Genomic DNA, 23,663 nt, shown 5'->3' with positions numbered 1-23,663 from the left:
CAGACCGGGTCTCATTTTTTTTTCTCCCCCCCTCCCTCCATTCCATGGAAGTGGTGGGGAGGAATTATTGCTTGTTTAAATATATACTAAAGTGCCGGCCCCTGCGTGGCACCAGGTTCCAGAAGCTGCTCGTCGACCACAGAGGAAACAGAGTGCTGCTGTTCTAGCGTGCTCCTCGTATGTCGGAGGAAAGTTCAAAGGGAAGCCGGTCTGAACGTGCGGAGGCCGAAGCTTCCTTTTCCCCCCTCATGGTTTCCACACCTTCTCCAGTTGGGATATGAAAGACAAACTGGGTCTCTCATTCCATCATATACTTAGTGACAGACATTTGAGAATAGTTTAATCCCACTTTAAAATTCCATTTCACAGTCGAGTTGTGCGATTTCCTTTCAAATATTTCGGAAAATGTCGTATTTTTTTAAGCTAATGCAGGAAAACCAGCGCTCCACCTCATCTTCGCTAAAGTGCTGGAAGTATCAAAACGTCCAAACTGGTATCCGCACACTTAGATCACGGCAGTGCACACTTTATTTGATCCTTCAGCTCTTTTATCATATTTCTTCAGCTAAAACAAACACAGGGGTGTCTCACAAAATGGTGGGCCCGACACATACATACAAGCAGTCTCTGTGTGTCTTTTGGCAATCTTTCAAAGTGCGCCCTGACAGGAAGTTCTTAACCCGATTATTAATAATACAATTATATTACATGATTATTAGATGCCACACTACGTTTTTGAAGACCAAATCTTGTTTTTTATAAAGAAAACAATTTAATCCCACCAAAATGCACAAGTAACAGTCACACAAACAAAACAAGGTATGCCTAAACAATTAGGCCTATTTCTAACGTAATTTAACCATCTAAAAGAAAAAAAGAAAATAGAACATATGGCCTATATTAAAATTAGACTACCTGATCAGCAAGATCATAACAATCAGAATTCAAAGAGCTTGGTTTACTTGGTATTAACAAAATTGTCGTTTGAAGAGTAAGAACTTGCAAAGAAAGTGGTACTTGAGATCGCAATGAATCAGCTGACACCAAACTTGTCATGCTTGCCTAAAACCAATGCTTCTGTAATAAGTTTGGAAAAACAAAAAAGACCCTTCCTTGGGGAAAGACATGGCTAGTGTACGCCGTTGGTGCTTTTGTCAGAAGCAGCAGGCACTCAGCTCGTATCGCTGCGTTTGAAGACGAACAGAGCGGCAGACTAAACCATTCTGTGGCTGAGAGGGACCTCAGAGAGCCTCCCTTATGTTCCATACAAAGTTCAGTCTCTTAAATAACATACTTATTACTTACTCCTTCTCAGTGTTGATTGGTTTAATCCCTCTCTATTAGATTGAGCCAGGCCTTTGTTTGGGCTCTGACTGCACAACCTACTGCAGTCTATTGGTGGTAAATATACTGTGCAATTTGATACAATTTATCGACAACATTAATTATCATAACCGGAGATTAACCTGGTTGTCAGTGACTTAGCGATCTGCATTAACTCAACACGCTGTATGGGCTCTACCACAGGGAGCTAGTACACATCATGACTGACTTTCCCCTCTTAACATCACTGTTTATTTCGGATAAATACAGCTCTAACACTCAGCTTGACACTCAGTGTGTTTTCGGCATGTCAGTTGTTTTGGGTTTAAAGGATGAAGAAAGAATGCAATAATGACGTGTATGAAGACAAAGAGAAGAAAACAAAAAATCTTTTGAAGCAGACAAAAAAAAGTTACAGACAGAATACAAAGTGCTGTCAGTGACCTCAGCTGCCTATTTGTGCTTGTCAGATTTCCCAGGGTGCTGCAGGCCATTAGGGATTAATGAGGAGTAGAAGTGTTTACTTAAAGAAAGTGAACAGAACTAAAACATGACAGCTTAAATCATGGCAGTCGTCTCTTCGGTTTATCTCCAGGCTTTTGTCGGTGAAGGCGGCGGGGCCGATTCTGTGTGTGTGGTCTCAAGACCCGGACAGAGAGAAGTGAGACAGTGGAAGAGAATGAAGCCTGGAGAGAGGATGGATCCAGACAACGATGGCTAAAAGGACACTGGCACAGAAGTCTTAACATTTTTCATACATTTTTACAGAAGTTTTGAGGCAGAGCGGTTTTTTTCTGGTAACAAAGTATCCTTGACCTCTGAATCACTGCCCACATGTTTAGTCTGTTTTACTTGACGTTGCTCATAGATGTTTACCTTGAAAGAAAAGACAAGATAATAGAAGAGATTTGTCGACACGAACAAGCGTGATGATGTCTTCTTCCCACATTGTTGATTGGCCATGTTTTTGTAGATTGACTCACCAATGACTTTTGTCTCTGATCATTTGGAGAAACTGGATGTCGCAACTTCCGTGTCGACTGAGAATGAGATCAGCTGCTAGACGGATACATTACTCGTGACTGACTGGGTCGGGAAAAAACAAAACAAAATATCCCCCTTCACAAAAAAGAAACCAGATAACACAAACACAAAGTTACTGGAACTGAAATTCATGCCGGGACTTTGCGATTTTCTATGCGAGGGCCCGGCCCCCGGAGGATGCTTTTTAACAATAAGTAACGTGTTTGTGGTATAAATTGAAGCTGATGATGATCTTCAAGACACTATAGGATGTCTTGCTGGCCTCCTCAGTTTGTCGGTCTATAAGCATGTCGCTTGGGAGGGGCCGCTCGTATCCTTTGTCAATACTGGAAGCGTTATATTTGCCCAGTCTGACAGGCGGCTTCTCCGTTCTGTGCTGAATGCAGCGGCGAGGGCCAAGCGGGTCCGTGTCTTGTCCGGGGATCATTCACTATACTGACATCATAAATACAAAAGTAAGAACTCAGCCGGAATGAATCGGCCGTTCGGGAGTCTACCCATCGTCCCGATGACCTGTCCCTGAATGCATGAAGTCAAACAAACTGGCAATTTAACTTTGATTATTGGGCATACATATCTGCCATAGATTAGAAAAGGGATGGAAATAGAGGTTGAAGTCTATGTTACAGGTGAAGACAAATAACAGGGAGGAGCAGAAAGGAGGACATGGCAGTATCACATGGGTATCTTTGTGAAGTGGGGCACTGAACACACACATAAAAGGGGGATCGGATTTTTGATGGTAAACAGACAGCGTGACCATTTTCCACACAAAAAGCACTTCTATCTCTTAATTCCTGCTTTCATTCCAGGGGCTTGACTGAATCCCCCTGAGGGTCACAGGACCTCTTTGTGAATGTGAAGCCACTTATTTTCTCCATCTCAGAATCAAGAAACGGTGACATTGAGACACCTCTTCGGTCTGACTGGATCTAAAGACACGATGCGGGTTAACAGGGTTTATGGTTTTTTATACGAGGGCGATATGGAACATAACAGTTTGACGATTTAAAAGCGGAAACAATACTAGCCCCAGAAAATGAGAAAATTACAGAGTTTTGAAACTATTTGAAGTTCATTTCTTTCAATTTGTTGTGTGATTTCTAACGTTTTAGAACCATAGGGTCCATCAGAGAAAGGTTAGGGGTCATGGTGTTGCTGTACTCTCTCTCATTGCAGAGATTGTGGACATTTTGTTGGATTTGTGTATACATGCATCATCATAACATAGTAAAAATAAAAGATAGTACAGGTGCCAGATGTTCTCAAGTGCTTGAACATAATTCTTCCCCCACAAGCTTTAAACCTCGGCTACACATAAGCAGAAATGGATGATTGCAAATTAAGACACCGTGTTATGTAACAAGAAAATTATCTTAATTGTGCTTGCATGGAGAGGCGTCGCTCGCTGCCATGCGAGTGCAAAGTTGGAGACGGAGGCAGAGAAATGCTGTGCTAGCAACAACAACTCCCAAAGCACAACTCCTGACCGTTGACACTGTACGTACCACTGGGAGGACGGAGTAGCGGATGCAGAAGCCCGGCTCGGAGGGGAAGTACTCATCAGAGACGAAGCGGATCCTGATCTGACTGCCTTTAGAAGTGTGACTAGCTGGTGCCGACTGTGACCCACACCAGCGACCCAGGATGGTGTTCTCAGTCGGATCGTCTATCTCCACAAAGTCGTACCTGGTAGAGTGAATGAGACATAGTGCAGAAACTGTTAATTTCAGTGTCCAAGTTATGACACAGCTTTCAGCTATTGGCTCTTTTTGAGCTAACGCATGGTACATTTAGATCTCCTCACATGCATGTGCTCGACAGCACCTTTGGTGTTGGCCGTGGTGCTTCCTCCTCAGCTCTGCCTTGCCCTTCTGAATGTGAGATTTTTAATATCAATAAAGCTGCCAAGGGAAATACAGGTTTAACCTCATTTATAAAAAAATTAAAAAAAGAGGTCACAATAGCCCAGCTGTGAGAGATGAGATTTGTTTCTTATTTACTGCCTGAATTAAAAAAAAAAAATGTAATGAACAGAATATTGCCAATGAGGACACATCTCAGGTTGGTTGACAGTGCAGCATTAGCAGCTGTTCTTTCTATTAAGCTGTTATGGCTGCTGATGCAGCCTTTTTACTGCCATGCTACGTGTTGTCAATGAAATATAGTTTTAATTAAACCTTGAGCCTCGTACACGCTACCGTGTGTTGAATGTGGAAGACTGCAGGTGTCTTTTCTTGGACTTTGAAAATTCACTTGTAAATCATCAAATTGACATGATTGCTGGTGTGTGCTGGAACATTTTTTGGGGGAAATTAATATAAAAAAGTACAGAATGCATGAATATATCTTTAAAATAATTCTACAATGTGTATCTACTAACCTATATACCTACTATATTGAGTATTCAGAGTCATATTTCTATTTTCATTGTCAGCAACTCTCACATACCTTGTATATTATTTTATCTGAGGAAATCACATGCATTTTAAAATGATATGTAACATGATGGGTTTTATTGGGTTTAAATAATTTCAATTTCACAGAAGAAAGTGAGGACATAAACTACAATTTAGTGACACATAAACAAAAGCAGCTTTTTGTTTGCTTGTTGTGGGGGTCAAACGTTGTGACCCTGTGATTACGTGACAGTCTCTCTCTGCCACCATGCCAACCCATAATACCAGTAAACACGAAGCGCAGAAGCATATGGCCACGCTCCAGACTCCTCTGGTGTGCCAAGGCTAACATCGACCAACCTCAGCACTTAAGACACGCGGTTCAGGAGTTCAGCCTTCATTATTTATACCTGTGTGTGTAACCAGTGGCCGCGCTGCATTCAATACAGCCTTGTTTCACCGACTCTTCGCAGTCTGGGATTAATCACTTTGCCATTTGCGTCAACAGGCACGCTAACCTCTCATTCAGTGCTGCCAACTCGGATATTTGGATTCCAAGGACATTGTTTACATTTTGCACCGGCTTGACAGATTCAGTTCAAGCTGGTTTCAATAAAACAACATAGAGGGACATGAGCGAAACTAAAAATGGATTTTCTGTGATGTTAAATAAACTGAAGGAGAGGGAGAGGGGAGGGGGGGTCGATACATTCACTGACTCTGCTGCCTTTGATTTGGAAAGTTATACAAGACGTTTGTAATCTGCACAAACAAACATATTGGGTAAGGTGACACTGAAAGAATGCTTTTGCAAAACCTGTTATTCAGTTGAAGTGTCCAAATGTTAGACAACCGCATGGACTGTGAAACATTCATTTCTATAAGTGCGAACCAAACTGCCGTGAAATGTTGTTTTATTTGTTGGAAAGGGATAAAATATGAGTTCAGCTCTTCTCTGCTTTCTCGATGGAGGTCAGTGAAGAGAGAAGCCTTCCTCTCTGAAAATTCGCCCTCTCAGACAGCTCCGCAGCTTTTGACAGATGGCTCATCAATAATGCAGGACGCCCTGATCACTACACATCGCCGTGTGTTCAGAATCACCGTGTCGAACAGCGGTTTCTCAGATTTACAAATGCACTGACACCCATACCAAACTGTACGCGCAGTCACGGTGAACCGGATCACAGCGACAAAGGGATCTTGCACCGGCAGACAGCATGGCCTTCCTGCACAATGCAGGGGAAAGCTGTGTTTAATATTCACAAAGCTTTCTCTGACAAAGTGTTTTCCCTTGCGCATTATTAATAGATGCAATATTCGCCACGGCCATGACGCAGATTAGCAACACAAACAGTGTTTTAGTCCTCTCCTTTTAACACTAAAAGGCAGAGAGCAAAAAAAAAAAAAAAGAAGCCTTTCTGAGAACAGTCCTGTCTGTGAGCCGTCGAGCACGACTCTGCTGCCATGCCAACCGGCAGCGAGACCGATCCCTCTCCAATATGCCTCTCCTCCAGTGGATTTGGTAAGAATGTTTTTCATCACGCCGCAGACAAACAGAATTGCAGACGAGCATCTCGGCTACGCAGCTTCCCTCTCGTCCCCCGCTCCAGGCTCGCTACCAAAGCTGAACACATCTCATACCGTTGTTTGTTCCAACCCCTTGCCATTGCTGTGACTCACTGGACATGAGATTACTCGTCCGGTTTATTTGCATCACATTGTGCACTGACACGACGGGAAGAGCAGCGTATCAATAACACTGTGTGTGTTTTAGTTTTTTGCCATTATATTGGGGGGCTTTTTGTAAATACATTTTTTTTTACACACGTAAAAATTGAAGTATTCCGAATAGGCCAGAGGCTTGTGCATGTGAGTGTGTGTGTGTGTGTGTGTGTGTGTGGGGGGGGGGGGGGGGGGGGACATGAGAGAGAAAGAGGGAGAGATGGTGATATAAAAAGACAAGCACATACACTTGTCTGTTTCTGCTTGTGCTTGCATGCTGCATTCATCTGTCTGCCGACCCTGCCAAAGACTGTGTATCTTGGGATCCGACCAAAACCTGTTGGGCCTCATTCCGGGGTTAGGAGTGAAGAATGTGAAAGTGGGAGCGGTAGACGTGGCGATGACTTGAAAAGGATGTTGTCATTGTCTCTCGCACCTCTCTCCCCCCGAGGATGCCGACTAATGCAGACTTGTTTGGGCCGGACGGCACAAACGCCGTCAGTCCGCACCCTGCCCCGCTCTCGAACTTTCCCTCTCGGGGTTTCAACAGAAACACTGACCTCATTCGTCAACATGCACAGTAGTGTGCAGAGGGGCTCAGATTACCTGCACTCACAGACTGTTTTCTTTTCTTTCTTTTTTTTTTTTTTTTACAAAAGCAGGATACAGGAAGTATATTGTCAAACAGAGGCATGCATCCTGAATGGCAGTTAAATCCAGAATCCGTATCGCAAACACCTCATTGATCAATGAAAGTGGATTCATTCGGATTCAAATCCTCTTTTAATTTCCTGATATGTCTGGTTGATTTCTCAAAAGATGCATGTTAATCTCCTGCTGCCGTGTCCAACGGAAAAAAACTTTGCACTGTCATTCACCCCGTCATCCATTAGGGGGCTCTCCAGGAATGACTAGCGATGTCACCCTCCCCCAGCAATTCTCCACCTTCCAGTGATTGGGCTCCTCCATGCTAACCAGTCAGTTGTGATATATTGACAGCAGAGCACTGCGCATAATGCAGTGAAGGTAAATCGATCGCTTGAGGCTCAGGATCCCCGTTTCAATTGAATGGCAACACAGGCGAACCCAGACAGTAATTGAAAGTGGACTCCTCAATAAAGCAGAGGATGTATTATATCTGTGTGTGTGTGTGTGTATGTGTTGCTGTTCAGAAGGTGTGTTGCGTGTCTTTCGACCAATCACACGAGGAGCTAAAAGTATCGACTACATCAGGTAAAGTGTGCCAGTCTGAACCATGTCATCCTGACCATCGTGTCCTGGTCGAAACAAATCACTCTGCTGCGGAGTTTTCAGTATTCAATAGCTGCTGCTACGGCAATTTCCCAAATGGACACACTCTAAATCTTGAAAGATGCTCAGCAACGCAGGGAGGACACGTCTTAACCCCGGCGCCAACACGGGTCCCGGCATGCTACGCGGTCAAACCTACATTTGACCGAGAGACGACCAAGCAGAGGAGACTTTTAAAGAAAACCGGGACATTGCTACATATCTGCAAAAGGAGATCTTCCTTCTCATCAAGTGAAATAAAGAACATTCTCATTTAGATAATAAAAGCTTCTTTTTCTTGACTTTTAAAAGGACATCTGAAAACCGTTTAAACAATACACTGAGCTTTTCAAAATCAGTGAGAAGGAAAATGAGCCATGTAACCTGACGTATTTAGTGCATGCTCACCCTTTAGCACACAGTAGGCCCAGAAAAATAGCCTATAGGTTCGAGGACAGGAACTTCATTGACAAATAATCAGGATATACAGATAGTGAGACATAGTCTTACTTGCACATGCCATCTTCTGGGTCCTCCAGACCAAACCTCTCATCAAAGGTGAGCTGGATCCTCATATTGTCGGTCGTCACTAGTCTCCAGACCAGCGCAGTATTCCTGGGATAAGTGTGTGGGAAGTCTGGGCTGTGGACCATTCCCTCTCCAGACACTGTAATGATCTTCTCCTGATGGGAATCTTGCACTCCTAAAAAAAACAGAAATCAGATTGTGTTTTGTAGCAGTTTCATTGGTTCAGGTTGAATAAGTTAGAACCCAGGTGCATTATTTTACTGTCGAGGGCTTGGTTTGGCTTTCGCCTTGAAATTTGAAATGCAGACATGTCAAGCACCTTGCCAAAAAGATATGATGCAATATGACATGCTGAGCAGGTGTCCAATATGAAAGGTGGGACTTTAAAGAAGGAACACCAGATTGATGCTCATTCATCCTTCGACAAGGCTCGTCTGGGAAACCCTGACACATCTGGCTCGTACTCAAACATGGTATTATTATTTATACAGGCACATTATTAATTGATGAGCCAATATCATTGTTCCACTGGGGTTTGTCTTTAACCTTAACATGCATAAACAAATGCAAGGAAATATACAAACACATGGCAAAAAACACTCAGCGGTTCTATGATGAAGCTTTTACAGACATCTGAAGTAATGACTAATGTAAGAGAAATTAAGGATATGTTTCATTATTGATATTTCAATTTGTATTGATTCCATTATAGAAATCGCTGAAACCTCATTAAAAAGAAGCCTGGATTTGAGGCTGGGTCATACTCAGGGCTTTGCTCTGGTAAACACAGGGGTTCAAGGGTAGATATGTGGTGTCTACGCTTGAAGAAAGGTGGAAATGGAGAGTCTGATGACAACAATCTGAACTCAAATCCACAATCATTAAAGGGACAGTGTGCAACACTTAGAGGGATTCATTGGCACCAATGGAATAAAGCATTCACACTGGCTCTGGCGAGAGCTGTTTACGTCTTACGTTATCTGAAGGTGGGAATGCTTTCCGAAACACGGTATTAAATGGGTCAATGTGCTAAATTACCAGAGTACTGATAAGCCTCGACGTTACTGTCCAACTGCAGACACACACACACACACACACACACATACACACACACACACACACACACATAAACACAAACACACACGGAAAGTACAAGCAGAGAGGCCGCTGTGGTGAAGAGAACCAGGTGAAGTGAAGGAAACAAATGTTCTGATTTTTTTGCTTTTAAAATGTTAAGTTCTCCAACACACCTGGAAAGGGAGGAGTGAGCAGAGGGGTAATTGGTTGGTTGCAATCTGCTACACACCACTAGATGCCCCTAAATATTACAAATGGGCCTTTAACGTGTATATTGTCGTATTATTTGTATGTACAGCCTATTGCGTGTGTTTAGTGGCGTGTTGTTAACACCGCTCTACAAATCTAAAAACATACAAACAAACTTCAAACGGAACGCCGCCTGATGGGTTTCACCTCTCATGAAGCCATTCGGACCCACTGGGACCAGTGGCTGCAGGATTAAATCACTGAGACCAAACTTTGTCACTGAGCCCCCCAGGGTCCCATCAGGATTCCTCACCTTCAGGGATGCTTCCACCTGAGCCTCAAAACCACTGCAAGCACAACACCCTGAAGCCTCGCTGATGGCTGGACTGTTTTCAATTCATCAGGTCAAAATGATATATCAAATAGAAGCACGATTTTTTAAGTTTTAAGCAATCAAAATCAATAGAAAGTAGTATCAATGATAGCCAACCTTTTAGTATCATGAACAATCACCTTCATCAGCCGAGACAATGCACAACACAAATACTCTTTTCAATGCAATGCTAAGCCTAGCTTAGCACACGCACTGGGCGTATAGGTGGACAGCTAGTCTTCGACATATGTGATATGGGTTTCGTTCAGAGTTATGGAAGTCTGCGGAAATGGAAGTGTTGGACTTAAACAGTTTCCTCATTTCTGTTAAACTATAATATCTGTATGTTTTCTTTGCGCACAGAGCACTTGAGGCAATGTTCTAGTTGGAAGGTGAGGCTAGGCTAGCTGTGTTTCTGTTTCCGTGTCAGATATTACACTGATAAATGTATCCTGTCCCGAGGGGACTCCAATTTGTTTAAGCAGTATTTATCTTTGTCTCGCTGATGATCATTCAGTATGCATAAACCGATCCAATACGTCTCGCTGTCGAAGGAACCAGCGGGGGTTCAATGCTCTCAGGAGAAGGAGCGTGCTGCTGCAAGTTTGTTCGTGCATTAAACGGATGAGTAACTGTTTCCCCAGTGCAACTTGTTAGACACATTTATATTTGGAACACATTTTGAGCTTGATTACTCTTTATTTTGTCATTAATTTAATTTAATTTAAGGTGATTCATACCCTGAGGTATTTTTTTTACTGCGTGCAATAGAAACAAAAACAGAGGCAGGTTAAGTTTGTGCCATGTTCTCACCCTGTATAACGTCAAGCAACGGTTCCACGGCAACTCTGAGTCTCTCATGCGACTCCAAAGACAACACATCTGTCTGGAGGAGTGGTCACTGAAAATAAGTGAGCAAACCAACTTCTCAGTTTTGTATGATTTAAAGTCAATGACAATTTGACAAACGTGGTAAATTCAACACTCAAAATTCGGAGTGACTTTTGGAATAAAGTATTCTTGATTTCAGACAGCTGGCTCAAATGTCAGAGTGTTTTTGTTATTGTAGTGTAGAGCTAGTTATATTTTGATTCATGTAATTGTTCATATTTTCGTTGGAGGACGATGCAGTGTGCTCTCACCAAAAGACTTCTCACCAAGCCAATTTCTTCCATGCGATAAGTTGGAAATGAGGAAAGCGTTAAATGGGGAAAGCGTTAAATGGCGCACGGAAAGCTTAAAATGCGTAACACGAACATATCCAAAAGAAATAAGAAAATATGAATGCCAAGGTTTATAAGAAAATACCTTTAAAAGTGATGTGCTGTATATGCCTTCACATGGTACTGTTGGTGTGTTACATAACATAAATCTAGCTTTGCCAAAATGTGTATGGTATCAATGAACTTTCTTTTTGCCTTTTTATTTTGTCGTTCACAAAGAGGCGTCCAGCCCCTCCCTGATCCGACAAAAAACAGCATTTTAATCACATGACATCCGCACTCACTCTCCTGGCATCCCTACTGACTCTGTCCATCACATAGTCTGAATACATAAAACAACAAAGACACTTAACAGAACAATAACTTCAGATTACAAATATCCCTTTGACGTCTTTATTTGGGTTTGGTGGTGAGCCAGGTGGGAACAGATTGAATGACAGAGTGCCGGATACAAAGCTAAACAAATCCCAGTCATGACTTCTCAGAGAACAGGCTCTTTCACAACTTTGAGAAGAGTTTGGCATCAAGTGCAAACCAAGTAAGGGTCACCATCTTCGGGCAAATTAAACTTTTTGAAAAATAATATACGCACATGCAAAAATAATACATGTGCTCCTTGAGGATAGAACATAGAATGCACTGACAAACTGACTGACTGGAAGCTATACTGTTTTAGTTCAGGACTACACCCTCTTAATGAGGTTAATAACAACATGATGATATTAATCTAATTAATCAACCTAATCTTTTGCTCCTGCAGTCAATATTTATTTGATTTCTTGGAACAAAGTGCAGGAATAAAAGGCTGATTGATCTTTTTATCTGTGGTGCAAGTAGAGGCCACGCACTAGGTTTGATTGACTGTGTGTGTCCGTTTGCTGGCTCAGGAGGAAACAAGCAAATATCTTTCAGGCGATTAAAGCCCTCCATCACAATGACATGTTTTTTAATTACACCCCCATTACTGTGGGCTCCAACATACCGAGTGAATAATGAATAATGCGGAAAAAAAAGTGATTATTTAATATACAAGTCCAGATGTACTGCACATACCAGATGCATGTGGTATTAACAGAAGAGGCCAAAATACAAATTAAAAAAAGATACTTGCAAAATTATAAATGTGACAGCTATTAATTGCATAATTCAGTGGGAAAATCTGATGACTGGAATGTAAAAGGAAAATCTGAGGTTGCTGTTGCAGAGAAAATGGGGCAGACGAAAATGCTTGGACTTGAAAATAATAGTTCCTGATGAAAAGGTTTTCCAGAGATCTGCATGGATCAAATCATGCTTAATCCAAAGAGTCTGCAAATATCCTGCTTAATCCTCAATGCACTCATCGCAAGTAATTGCAGTAGGTGGAGGGAACAACGTGTTTGCATTCCTCTCCGGTTCAGGTCTTTGTGCATGAAGCTCAAGAATGAACTATCCGTGTGATTCTTCGCGGTGGATCTTTTGTTCGCTTGCATCAAAGCAGAAACTCCATCAGAGTGTGTGTGTGTGCTCCTTCAGAGTACATTGGCTGCCAACCAATCTTTGATCAAGATCCACAAGGCCACGGACTAGCCTCCTTCCTATTTTTTTTCACCCTTAAGCTTTTCTTTATCATAATCATGAAGAATAGTCTTTTCATGCCTCTCTCTTTTTAAACTTCCCATGGATATCCTCCCTCTCACATTTACCCACCGTCTACTGTAAAATGCAAAGACACGCTTACCAGTCGGATGCTGGGTGTAACTTTGCCTTGAATATGACCTCACTCTCGGGGTTAACCAATGTCATCTAATGATCAGAGCAGCGGTTCCCCTGGAGTGAATTACCTCAAACATGACTTTTCCTTGACCTACTTTTTCCCCTCTGTGAGGAAAGTAGAGCCGACTATTAAGGGAGGAAGTGACTCTGAATAAATAGGAGCCTATACAGTGCAGCCATTGTGCTTTGTTCACACGTTAGTGGGTGAACCATTCATGCTGTTAAACATTAACCTTTCCCCTGCCAAAACCAAACTAGCGTGCACATGCAGAGAACCATGTTCACTCAGTTAAAATCAGTGCACACAAGCGTTGATCATTATTTAATAAATAATCATTCTGAATACTACTACTACCAGTGATGATCAGAGCAAAATTATAGTATAGTATTCAAAGATGAAGGCACATATTATCCAGAGAAGACTGCACACACCGCACATTAGCAAATGTACACACAATTATAACCCCACCCCCTCGCACACACACTCACACTTACAAAGCCCATGCACACAAAGACACATGTGAATGCATAACCATATGCATTAATACATGTTAGATGGCCTGAAGCTGAGATTAACTAATGAGAGCCCCTTGTCCAGAATGCTGCATGTTCCTCGTAAAAAAAAAAAAAGAGCGGGAGTAATGCGAACCATTCATTCTGGCTTCTGTTAGGCTCACTAAATTCATCTTTCCACACAGGATATCATTACAGTGTAACCACTACTTAGCTTTGGAGTTTATCTTTTGGTCATACCACATGATATAGTAGACACAACTATGCCTTTCTTCTGGAAAAGTAGGAACATTTCAGCCTGAGAAAGCAATAAATATCTCTGCCTGCCTCAAATATGAGGTCATATGAGCCACTTTTAAAAGGTGAACAGCTATTATTTACAACTCCAACTGGTACTGATTAAAATAAAATAAAACAAGACTACACAAGCCAAATGAAATTGGTATAGCTAACACTGTCATGTGGGTTGTATTTGCCTGGTAAATTAGCCAAATTGTTATTTTCCCACATTAAGCTAAGGATCGGTCCAGTACTACATCGTGTTCTCCCGGCAGCCTCATGCATCATGGGTAACCATTCACGACAGACATTTCCTGTCTGGTAATCGACAGCCTCAACTCTGCGACACTAAATCCAGATTGTTTGTAATTTCAGCCCCATTAACTGCTGATCAAAATTAATGTGAGGCCCTGAGCAACAGAGTTGAAGCAGATTTAGTCAGATGAAGAAACTGTACCGAACAAAGAATTCAATTTTTTTTTTTTTGCATGCCTTTCAAGCTCAATGCAATCACTCCAGCATCTGTTGCTTATTAAGACGGTGCATAGGTAACTACAGGTGCAGTAAATTCCGCACCCTGCTTAGGATATTTATTGCCTTTGGGTTTACAGTCAGTCGGGCAAAAAAGGGGCTGAAACACAGCATGGGAATCTTTTTCATGCCATTAAGAAATAATTTGGCTGCGTGGGACCCTTCTGCAGCAGTTTTATCTGCCAGGCACATGCTCCTGTGTGTTGCACTGATGTGGAAGCAGGTGTGACAGGTTTGACGCCCAAATTCCCTGCAGAGGTTGTTGAAATAAGGGTAGAAACGTAGCAGGAGCTCTTGGAGCTCTTGGAGCTTTTGCATTTGGTTGGTTCAAGTGACCAAATATATTGAGCAACCGGAAGTTATGTTGTATGAAAGTTAAATGGTATAATAACCAGTATAACAAGCTTTACTAAAGGGGAGAGGGACGTGTGGCACACGGGTCAAACCAACACAAGACTTTCATCTGGAGGCAGCCGTTCGTGTCCTGTGTAAAACCAAAACCAAACATAAGTCACGAGAGTTAAGGTTGTTACCTTTACGTTATTTTTTCTAATTTTAACCAAAGCATTTTGTGTTTCTGCAAGCGTGATAAAAAGCTGATATGAAACCAAATACACCAAATATCCTCTTTGGTTGGTTGACTTTGTCTTTATCATATGCATGTACTGTGTATGTATACAATGTACGTACAGTGCATCCATTACCATCATAAGTATGAATACAATTATATATATATTATGATTATTTGACTCTATACAGTGTGATTGACAGCAAGGTCAAAGATTCATAATCTTGCTTATCTCCACACATGACTGTCCAATGATTAGAGACCATCTCATGGCAGAATGTCACAGATAATATTGATCAGTGTGTCCACCAAAAACTGCAAAGATGAAGTGCCCTTGAGCAAAACCCCTACCCAGCACACCTCACAAATGTATTGCACATTTAACACACTTTTAACACACTTTTTCTCTCTCTAATTAAATAAATGATGACGCTAATAGTTTTAATATATGATCAACAGTCCTGATTGGCTTATTTGCACAGAAGCATCACCGTCATCAGCCAACTCACTGTTTCAGTGAATCAGTTATTGTAAAGTAAATATCCACAACCTCTACTCAGTCTAATTGCAATACTTTACAATTGGTATGACTTAATTTAAAATTAAACTCTAGTAATTGATATTATGCCACACGTGTAATGAAAGCTTCAGTAACACGGCTATAGGCGTGTGCAGATGCAGTTGGGTGCAAAACCTCTAGGGGGCTCACCAATCCTAACTTTCCTATCATCTGCAACTGCTCCACAATACAGAATGTAGTCACAGGATGAATATCTACTCAAAAAAAATACTTTCAAATGATTTACCGTTATTGCCAGGATTTACAGCATTCAACCGACAGCAGTACAAAATAACCTTTTAACCTGCCGTGCCTCAAAAGACAGAAACCGAGGCTTGTGTGATGGAGGAGAACAGTTTGTCTCTGTGTGTGATGAGACCCATGACAAACATATTACATCACTGGTCACGATGGAAGATAAGAGCATGCCAGAAAGCTTACGAGACCCGAGGAGATCCATTAAGACAAACAGTAGCCCGGCTCTAAGACAAGCTGCTTCCTCCCCTTTTTACACCAACAGAAAGTGGATAAAAGAGTGCAAACTTCACACTGATAACTTGCATTTGCTGGCCGGAGTACAGCTCCTTCTCATGTCGACTTCACTTTTTAAACCTCTTAAAAACGCCCATGCGTGTCATCAACAGGTGGACACATATGACCCGTGAAAGCCCTTTAAGTGAGGATGTCAAAGGTCATGAGGAATGAAATCAGTCCCAGCACTGAAAGGACTGAGCCCCTTTGGTTTCGCTGTGTCGTAATGTCATAATGTGATACTTTATTGATCCCTGCTTTGGAATGCTCCATTTTTTTGCCCCTCTATCAACAGGGAGGTCAGACCGGTGACCCTAAAAGGGGTCAGGATGTTAATGACCTGCTCTGGGAGACTTTTGCAGGGCAGATCATTTCGAGCATAAAGTCAAGCGGGGAAGATGGACATCTGTTGGCACCTGCTGCAGAGGCAAAGCAAAACATCTGCATATCATATCAGATGGCCTCACCCGATACCACTAGTGTGTGTGTGTGTGTGTTCCTAGGCTACCTTGAAAGGGACAAATTTCAGACTAAAGACGAGGGTCATTGGTGAAGGTTTGGATTGTTTTAAGGTTAGGGTAAGTCTCTCGGAAAGTAATCAAAAAGTGTGTGTGTGGGGACATGTAATCATGTAATGTCACATTCTGGGGACTCACACTTATTTTGGGGACACACTAGGGACAACTGCACGTCCCCATGATATAAAGCAAAACATTGTTTTAATAACTTTGTTCAAGGTTAGGGTAAGGTTTAGGATTACAACATATTGTAAACTGTATCGTAATATGTGTGAATGTAAGACATATCGTAAAACCCACACCAACATCTATTTAATCATCCGGGTAAAAATAACCTGAGTTTAATAACATCAGAAGCCCTCGAGCCCATGAAGGATTTAACTTCCATGACTGTTATGAAATATACCCTTAATGCAATGCACAACGTGTTATCTGACACTTGATTACAAATTGTGATAAGATTTTGTAAAGTCACAGCTGCAGGCTGTAAATGATAGTGGATGCACTGAAGTGTGCAAGCACATGTGGTGTTGCGTGAAAAGCAGAAACACCGGAGCTAAACTGGAGTCTTTCAACTCCTCAGGCGCGCTCAACACAGCGACTGAAACTCGTCAGCTTCTCCTCAGGTTACAATGCTGTCCTGCCCCCGAATCATTTCCTGGAGCCTCCAATTAGGGCCAACACTTGTGTTTGGCATCAAGAGAAAATAAGATTGAGTGTCAGTCTTTTCACTAGAGCCATCTATTTGAGTTGACCCTGTGCTATTCTGTGTCTTAGCCCCTAAGCCTGGATTTAGATAATATCAGCAGCAAAATCAGAATGAAAAATAAACCGGTTAAACCTCAGTGTTTCCCCTCTCCTCATTTACAAAATAAAGTACAACAAGCACATGTAGTTTGGCTTATTTGAAGTAAATATCTGAAAATTATCCTTTGTTTTTATTAAATATCCCCCGATTGCTTTATGTATGAGGCAGAATTTCAGCTAGCATCAAAATCAATTTGTTTGAAAACAAAACAAAATAAGAAAATGGATGAGTGCTAAAAGAGTTTTTGCTTCCACAGAAAAATAAATGCATGGCACCAATTAAACATGTCATCACAATGCTACTACTATATGAGATAAAGTGATCTCTTGGAGATACGGTTTAAGACGAACGTTTAAAACAAAAATCAAAGCAATCGCTAAACCCTTTAATAAGGACCAATAATCTTAAATGCACAAATATATACACATATTTAAGCTTCTAAGGCTCTCATTACAATCAAGGTCTGCACCTACATTGCTGCAGGCAGGGTGCCCCGTATCAACCTCAATTTCCTTGTCATCCGTCAAAATCAAAGTTAATTATTAAGTGGATGGTATGATAGTTTAGCACCAAAAAGAAGGTAAAAAGGCTGTGAGATGCGTCTCACAAACATTGGAGACAGGCCGAGCTTAACGTCCCCTTCTGGCTGGGAACCAGGCGTTGACAGATGAACCACATCTTTTTTAAACTTCTCTCCACAGCTGTGGACGGAAGCTCCAGGCTGCTTTGTAGTCACATCTGTGAGCTGGACAGCTGGATGTTTGGAGAAAATTACAGTTTGATCTGCGACGAGCCAGATTGGAGGACAGCGTTTGCCGTACCAGATCCAGACACTGCGATTAAGACTGATCAAAGACGCAGGTTTAGCAGAGAACGTAGCAGAGACGATTGATAGCTGATCACGATCCACTTTGTAGCTCGCTGGCTATGAAACAGAAACAATCAAATCTGCAGTGAGGTTTGGAAGAGGTCAATAAGGTTCCCAGCCAATGGTTTCTAAAGTGAACTGGGGCTGCACATATCTGAGCTGGGATCTCAATAAAACCTAGGTTGTAACTTGGAGATCGGCCAAATTCACACACTGAGTTAATCTGTTTTCACACATCGTCCTCCCTTTATTCCATTACTCTAATCTTATCTTAAATCCTGAAAATCCAAGTAACAGATACATATCAATGTACTAAATGTGTTGACTTTTAAGAAATTAGAGCATTGTAGCCCCAAATATCCATCCAATCACAACAGCTGTTGAAATGACATAACCTCTGAACAACCTTTTAAGAAGCTTGGAGCAATGCAAGTAAATCTTATAAAGCCTTCAACGGTCTGGGGAGTTTTTCAGCTGTAGCAAATTGAATGATTAATCCAAATAACAGTGAAGGAGACAAGGAAAAGAACATTTTAATTGTGGCAGTTTAAGAGTATAAAAGTCTCTGGTGCCTCCAGATACAGATCGATTTCTTTAAGCGGGTTGCCCTGGATCTCTAATTACTACCACCCCACCAAGCCTTCGTAACCTTTTGGCCCAGCTGTCTAGAGAAGAGTTGCAGTGCAGAACTCTGGGTAATGGAAGTGTATTCCTTTCAACCTCTATTTACCAAGGGAGGATTTGCTGAGCACCACTGTTCTTTCTCCCCCCGTAACATCCTGCTCTCGCTCACACAGACACAGGCCTGTTGCTGCCCACGACAGCCACGGCTTCTCGCTCTGGTCAAATGCACTGTGACGGCAGTGGTTGAAAGGAGGTGAGGAGTGTGTCCAATTCACTGCCCGAAAATTCTCACGGGATTCAAACTGACGACCTCTCTGGTCAAAAGCTTCCTTTGCTAATAATTCAGTCACCGCCGTGCACCCACCCTCTTCCACCGCTTTCCAGCATCAATGCCAAAACCAAACCAAAAAGCATACCCTCCAAACTCCAGCGAACAATGTCTGCACATACATCCCAGCGTAACAACTCGCCAAAGGGCTGGCTTTGCTACTTCGAGCAAGTTTGTACCTGGATGTTCAGAGTTGACGTGAGTAGCAATTTGAGGATTAGAAAATGGGAAAATTGATGTTTCTGAGGGGAAACGGCTGCAGGCCAGGGCAGTGATTTAGTGACTGCAGGTTAATTCTCACAAAAGAGGGGGAATACAATTATTGTATAATTGCAATGTCGCTCACAGAGAAGCTCTCTATGGGTCTATTCATCCGAAGGCTTCGAAAGGATTCGTGTTTCAAACACTATGGAAACTGTTTAAAGAAATACGTTGGAGTGGATGCAAGTTTTAGAAAGCAAAGTTACGACCTCTGACATTTTTTTTAATCTTTCACAGAATTGCCTCATCTCTTCCCTCGGCCTCTTTGCTCTTACTGGTCTTAGCAATAGTACGGCTTTGACGCCGACAGTCCTTAAGTGCCTTTTACGAGGTTTGCACTGCATCGCGATCGTGGCCTCGCACAAGCCGTTGGAAATAATGGGTTTCAGAGTGCAGTTGTGCCATTGTGTGAAAGACCTTTTACAGTTGGTTGCTTTGGATTTATTTTATTCACAGAAATGTGGAGTGATTGATCTCAATGAAGTTACTCTTGGTAAAAGGCATTGATGTGCAGAATGTGTAAAAGCTTATAATTATATACCATGTAATAGTGGGGTACAAAGCAAATAGGGCCTCCGAAATTGTTTTGGTCAAATATTATTTTGTTCAAAAGTTGTTTATGATGTTAGCAGTTTGACATTTAAACCAAATTCATGGCTCTAGAACTCTAAAGTGACAAATCTGTAGTTTAAATATAGGTTTGGTGTTAATGGCCGTGACCCCCGACACAACTGACCAATTAAGGAAGCAATTGACCAATCAGAGTTAAGGTGGGATTGAGAGTACAGACATCATCTTCCGACATAGCCAGCTTTCATATATCAGCAGGAAATCAAGTTGTTGTTTCCTTACGAACATGTTTTCTTTTTTATCTCGACATGTTTGTGAAAAACACAAACAAAATGAAAAATGAAACAACAAAAAAAAGTTGCAGATTTAATATTTCTGGCTTCACCTCAACTGGATATCTGTCAAATGTTCCAGACTAATTCAGTGCAAATAATTAAGTGAAATATGATGAAAGCAGCCAGCTCCAAATAAACACCTCCACCAACTGAATTAAACACCTGCTGCTGTAATGGAAAAAAGTAAGTGATTATGATTTACTCCCACCGTATAAACCCAGTGGTATGTAATCAGTTGCTCTCGATGTTATTGCAACTCATCAAGCCATTAGTATCTTATTAACCGGGGGAATTTAATCAAGTCACCTGAACTGAAAATAACCTCCTCGTTTCACCTCCGATCACCTTTACATCTTACACACACACACACACTCGTCACCATGGCTAATATCTACTCAGTACTGATGTGATGTCACCAAACTCAGTGGGCCTTATATGTATGCGTCTGTTTCTGGAGTCGTTTTGAGAAATTATAAATTAATGGAGAGAACTTAGCTCCCAGTTTGCCTTTTTAATCGTCTTCACAGGTCATTAAGCCTCTGACTGTCCACTGTTTCCAAAAAGGCCTCCAAGCCCTCATAAAGAAAGCCTTTCAATCCAGTGCGTCCATTTGCCTCCAAGCATAACCCCGCTGAATATGGTTATCAGTAAAAACTTAAGACAAGACATGTGAGAGCACAGCCAGCCACTCAAAGCCTTAATTTATCTTTGGAAACAATGAATATTCATTGAGCTGCACTTAAGGAACAATACTTGTGTAATTACTTCCTGATAAATGGTTACAAAACACATGCCTTTCTCTCCAGTGCTTGTAGAAAGTGGATTTGTACATCTGAGTAAATATTTTAAGCTGGGGCCAGCAGCAACCAGTAATTAGCATGGATATGAGGAGCAGATGAGTTTGTTTCTAATAAATCACAAATGCATTACTGACTCGTGAATTGTTGGTTGACTGATCAGGAAAAGCGGCTCCATATTAGACCACAAAGACTGAATATTTATTGACTCATTATACAAATAAATAAGTATTATACCCGGGAGGTGCTCCAATCAATATGTTGCCATCGCATTATTGTGACGTTATGGTCTCATTACTACAAATGCTTGGTGTTTGGGAATATCCTAATCCGCTCCGGGGCCCTCTCTCAAAGGTAATGGCATGTGAAACAGTGAATGAGATGTAACTATGGAGCTAATGAGGGTTTCTGTTCTCATCTATATCTGTAAGCGAAAAAAAGCTTTGTAAGATCAGAGAGATGAATCGACTCTGTTCGGCGTAACAGGAATACTGGCAGCAAAAGAGTGGTGAAAAACGCTTCATGTCCACAGCATGCAAACATGTCAAAGATCTATCTGCCTTAGAAAATCCATCACCACGAGCATCCGATGTTGCAAACTGCGCCAGGAACAAACCAACTCGGTGACCCGCATTAAATCTCGGCTAAGGCCTGTCAACAGGTGTGAATGGCGGACTAAGTGTTGCGCAAACTTTGGCTGTCAAGGCAGAAAATGAAAGATATATTTTGACAAACGGAGTTGTGCATGAAAGATCCGCCTTGTCAATGGCATCTCATTAGTTGCCGTGGTTCGGGGGCCAGTTTAATGCCGTCGTCAGTAAAAGCCCTAATTAGAGGCAGCTGACCAGATGTAAGATATGGAGGGAAAAGAAGAAAGAGGAGGGACTTAACACCTTCTCTACGAACTGGTTGGTAACCGGTCGTACCCTTCTGACAGGTCTGTCTTTCGGTCAGCATTACTGATTCAGAAGGTGTCCTTTCAAGCTGTTATCACACAATCTTCCCCATGAAAAGAGCTAGTGAAATGTTTTATAGTCTGCCCCGGCCCTTTGTAGAAATCTTTAAGGTGGTATTCTGAAGAAGAATGTGTATCTCTTTAAATATTAATATGAGCAGACACTGCATGGCATTGCATGTTTGTGTACTTGTACTCACGGACCAACTGTTACGCAAATGTTACCAACAGGTCTTTTTCCTTGATTTGTGTTTTTTTGGGGGGGGTTTAAGTTTGGGGTTGTTAACATGGCGCTCAAAAAGGTGTGCCGTGTACACTGATGGGTCACAGCCCTGCATGTTCAGCGTGTGATTTAGGTCTGACAAAAAAGGCAGATCAATCTGAAAACCACTGCTGACAGAACTGAAGACGGCAACCATGTGTGCACATTAACATTCAGCAAATGTGCCAAGGCGGGAAACACAATGAAGACACTAATGTTTTCCTTTTCCTAATGCCCACTGCACACTTGAGTGGCGATCTGCCCGGTTTATGTCACGTTAATCATCAGCTGGGCGGGAACACAGACTCACTCATTCCAGACCAAGAACACCGTCTTTGACAGTCAAGATTGAATTAACACATTTTTTTTGTTTTACATTTGTAAGACTTTCTTTTGGATTTCAAGACACTCTTGTTTCTACTTAAGGGTCCGGCTGTAATACTGTCTTGTGTCACCAACAACACTGAAGACATCTCAATCACACGTCGAACTAAAAACATCAATAAACGCTGTGCCACATTTAGTTATGCCAGTCCTGGGATCCCGGTGTTGTGCATGCAGACCCATTGGCACGGCTCACTGGCACACCTAAAGGGAGTTGAGCCAAAATTAAGATAATTAGTTACACCTGTGCTTTTTCCTGTCAAGACCAGTCAAAAATGTCTGCCGTGAGAAATGCCTCTAGCTAGCCAAACGCCTCTAGGATTAATATTCTCCATCTCATAATATTTGTTTCTGAACAGTGTAGCCAAAATACACCTCCCAGTAACTTATGCCCAGTACGTCCTAGACTGGTGGAGGTGATGATTTGTGGTGGGCTTCCACGTCAAAAAAACAACAACTGGCATTATATATCACATTACTTCCAGCTCAAAGCTTATTTGACATCCTCTGACTACACCATCTAGTGTAATTCCGGATCCTCTTTGAACTTGCCTGTGTTTTCACCACTTGACTGGATTTGTCATATGTTGTTTTCCTCAACTGGTGTCCTCCCTAAGCATCATCTGGGCACTGAGCCGTTTCCTCCCCACATCTCTGCACCAAGTGTAACCACAACCAAGATCAGATTCCCTGTTAATCAAGTGGGATGCGTCCTTGCCGGGACAAACCAAACTACCCCCTGTACGCACTGGCACACAATGCGAGGACTAGAAAGAGTGCCACTGCTGTACTTTAGCGGTCAATTAGATGTCCCAGAAACAAGAAAACCAAAATTGAAAAATAACTGGGCCTTTTCAGCTGATTTACTGGAAGAGTCAACGTGTTTCGGCGTAAATCTGTTGAATGAATCAAGTGTATTCTTCCAGTAAATCCGTCAGAGCTGCCAAGTATTTTTTTTTTTTACGTCATACGAGGACAGCAGCTCCTCGTGGTGCAACAAAGTTACAGATTGCACGTTGTATCGCATTCATGCAATAGTTTCCTCAATG

At 42.0% G+C, this 23,663-nt stretch overlaps 1 protein-coding gene across 1 annotated transcript in view; it reads right to left on the bottom strand.

Moving 5' to 3' along the window:
- The window catches only part of pdgfc (platelet derived growth factor c), a gene marked incomplete at its 5' end in the record, with an annotated part of 39,462 nt that overhangs the window by 5,566 nt on the left and 10,233 nt on the right, over positions 1–23,663 (bottom strand). The window contains 2 exons of the mRNA XM_079228693.1: positions 3,876–4,056; positions 8,289–8,481. Of these exons, the coding sequence (XP_079084819.1) occupies positions 3,876–4,056; positions 8,289–8,481 (374 nt within the window). The remainder of the gene's footprint in view (positions 1–3,875; positions 4,057–8,288; positions 8,482–23,663) is intronic.

The sequence above is a fragment of the Taurulus bubalis genome (assembly GCF_910589615.1).
Source record: "Taurulus bubalis genome assembly, chromosome: 13".
Taxonomy (NCBI): Eukaryota; Metazoa; Chordata; class Actinopteri; order Perciformes; family Cottidae; genus Taurulus; species Taurulus bubalis.
Note: the sequence above shows the minus strand (reverse complement) of the source record. Positions and strands in the feature narration are given on the sequence as shown.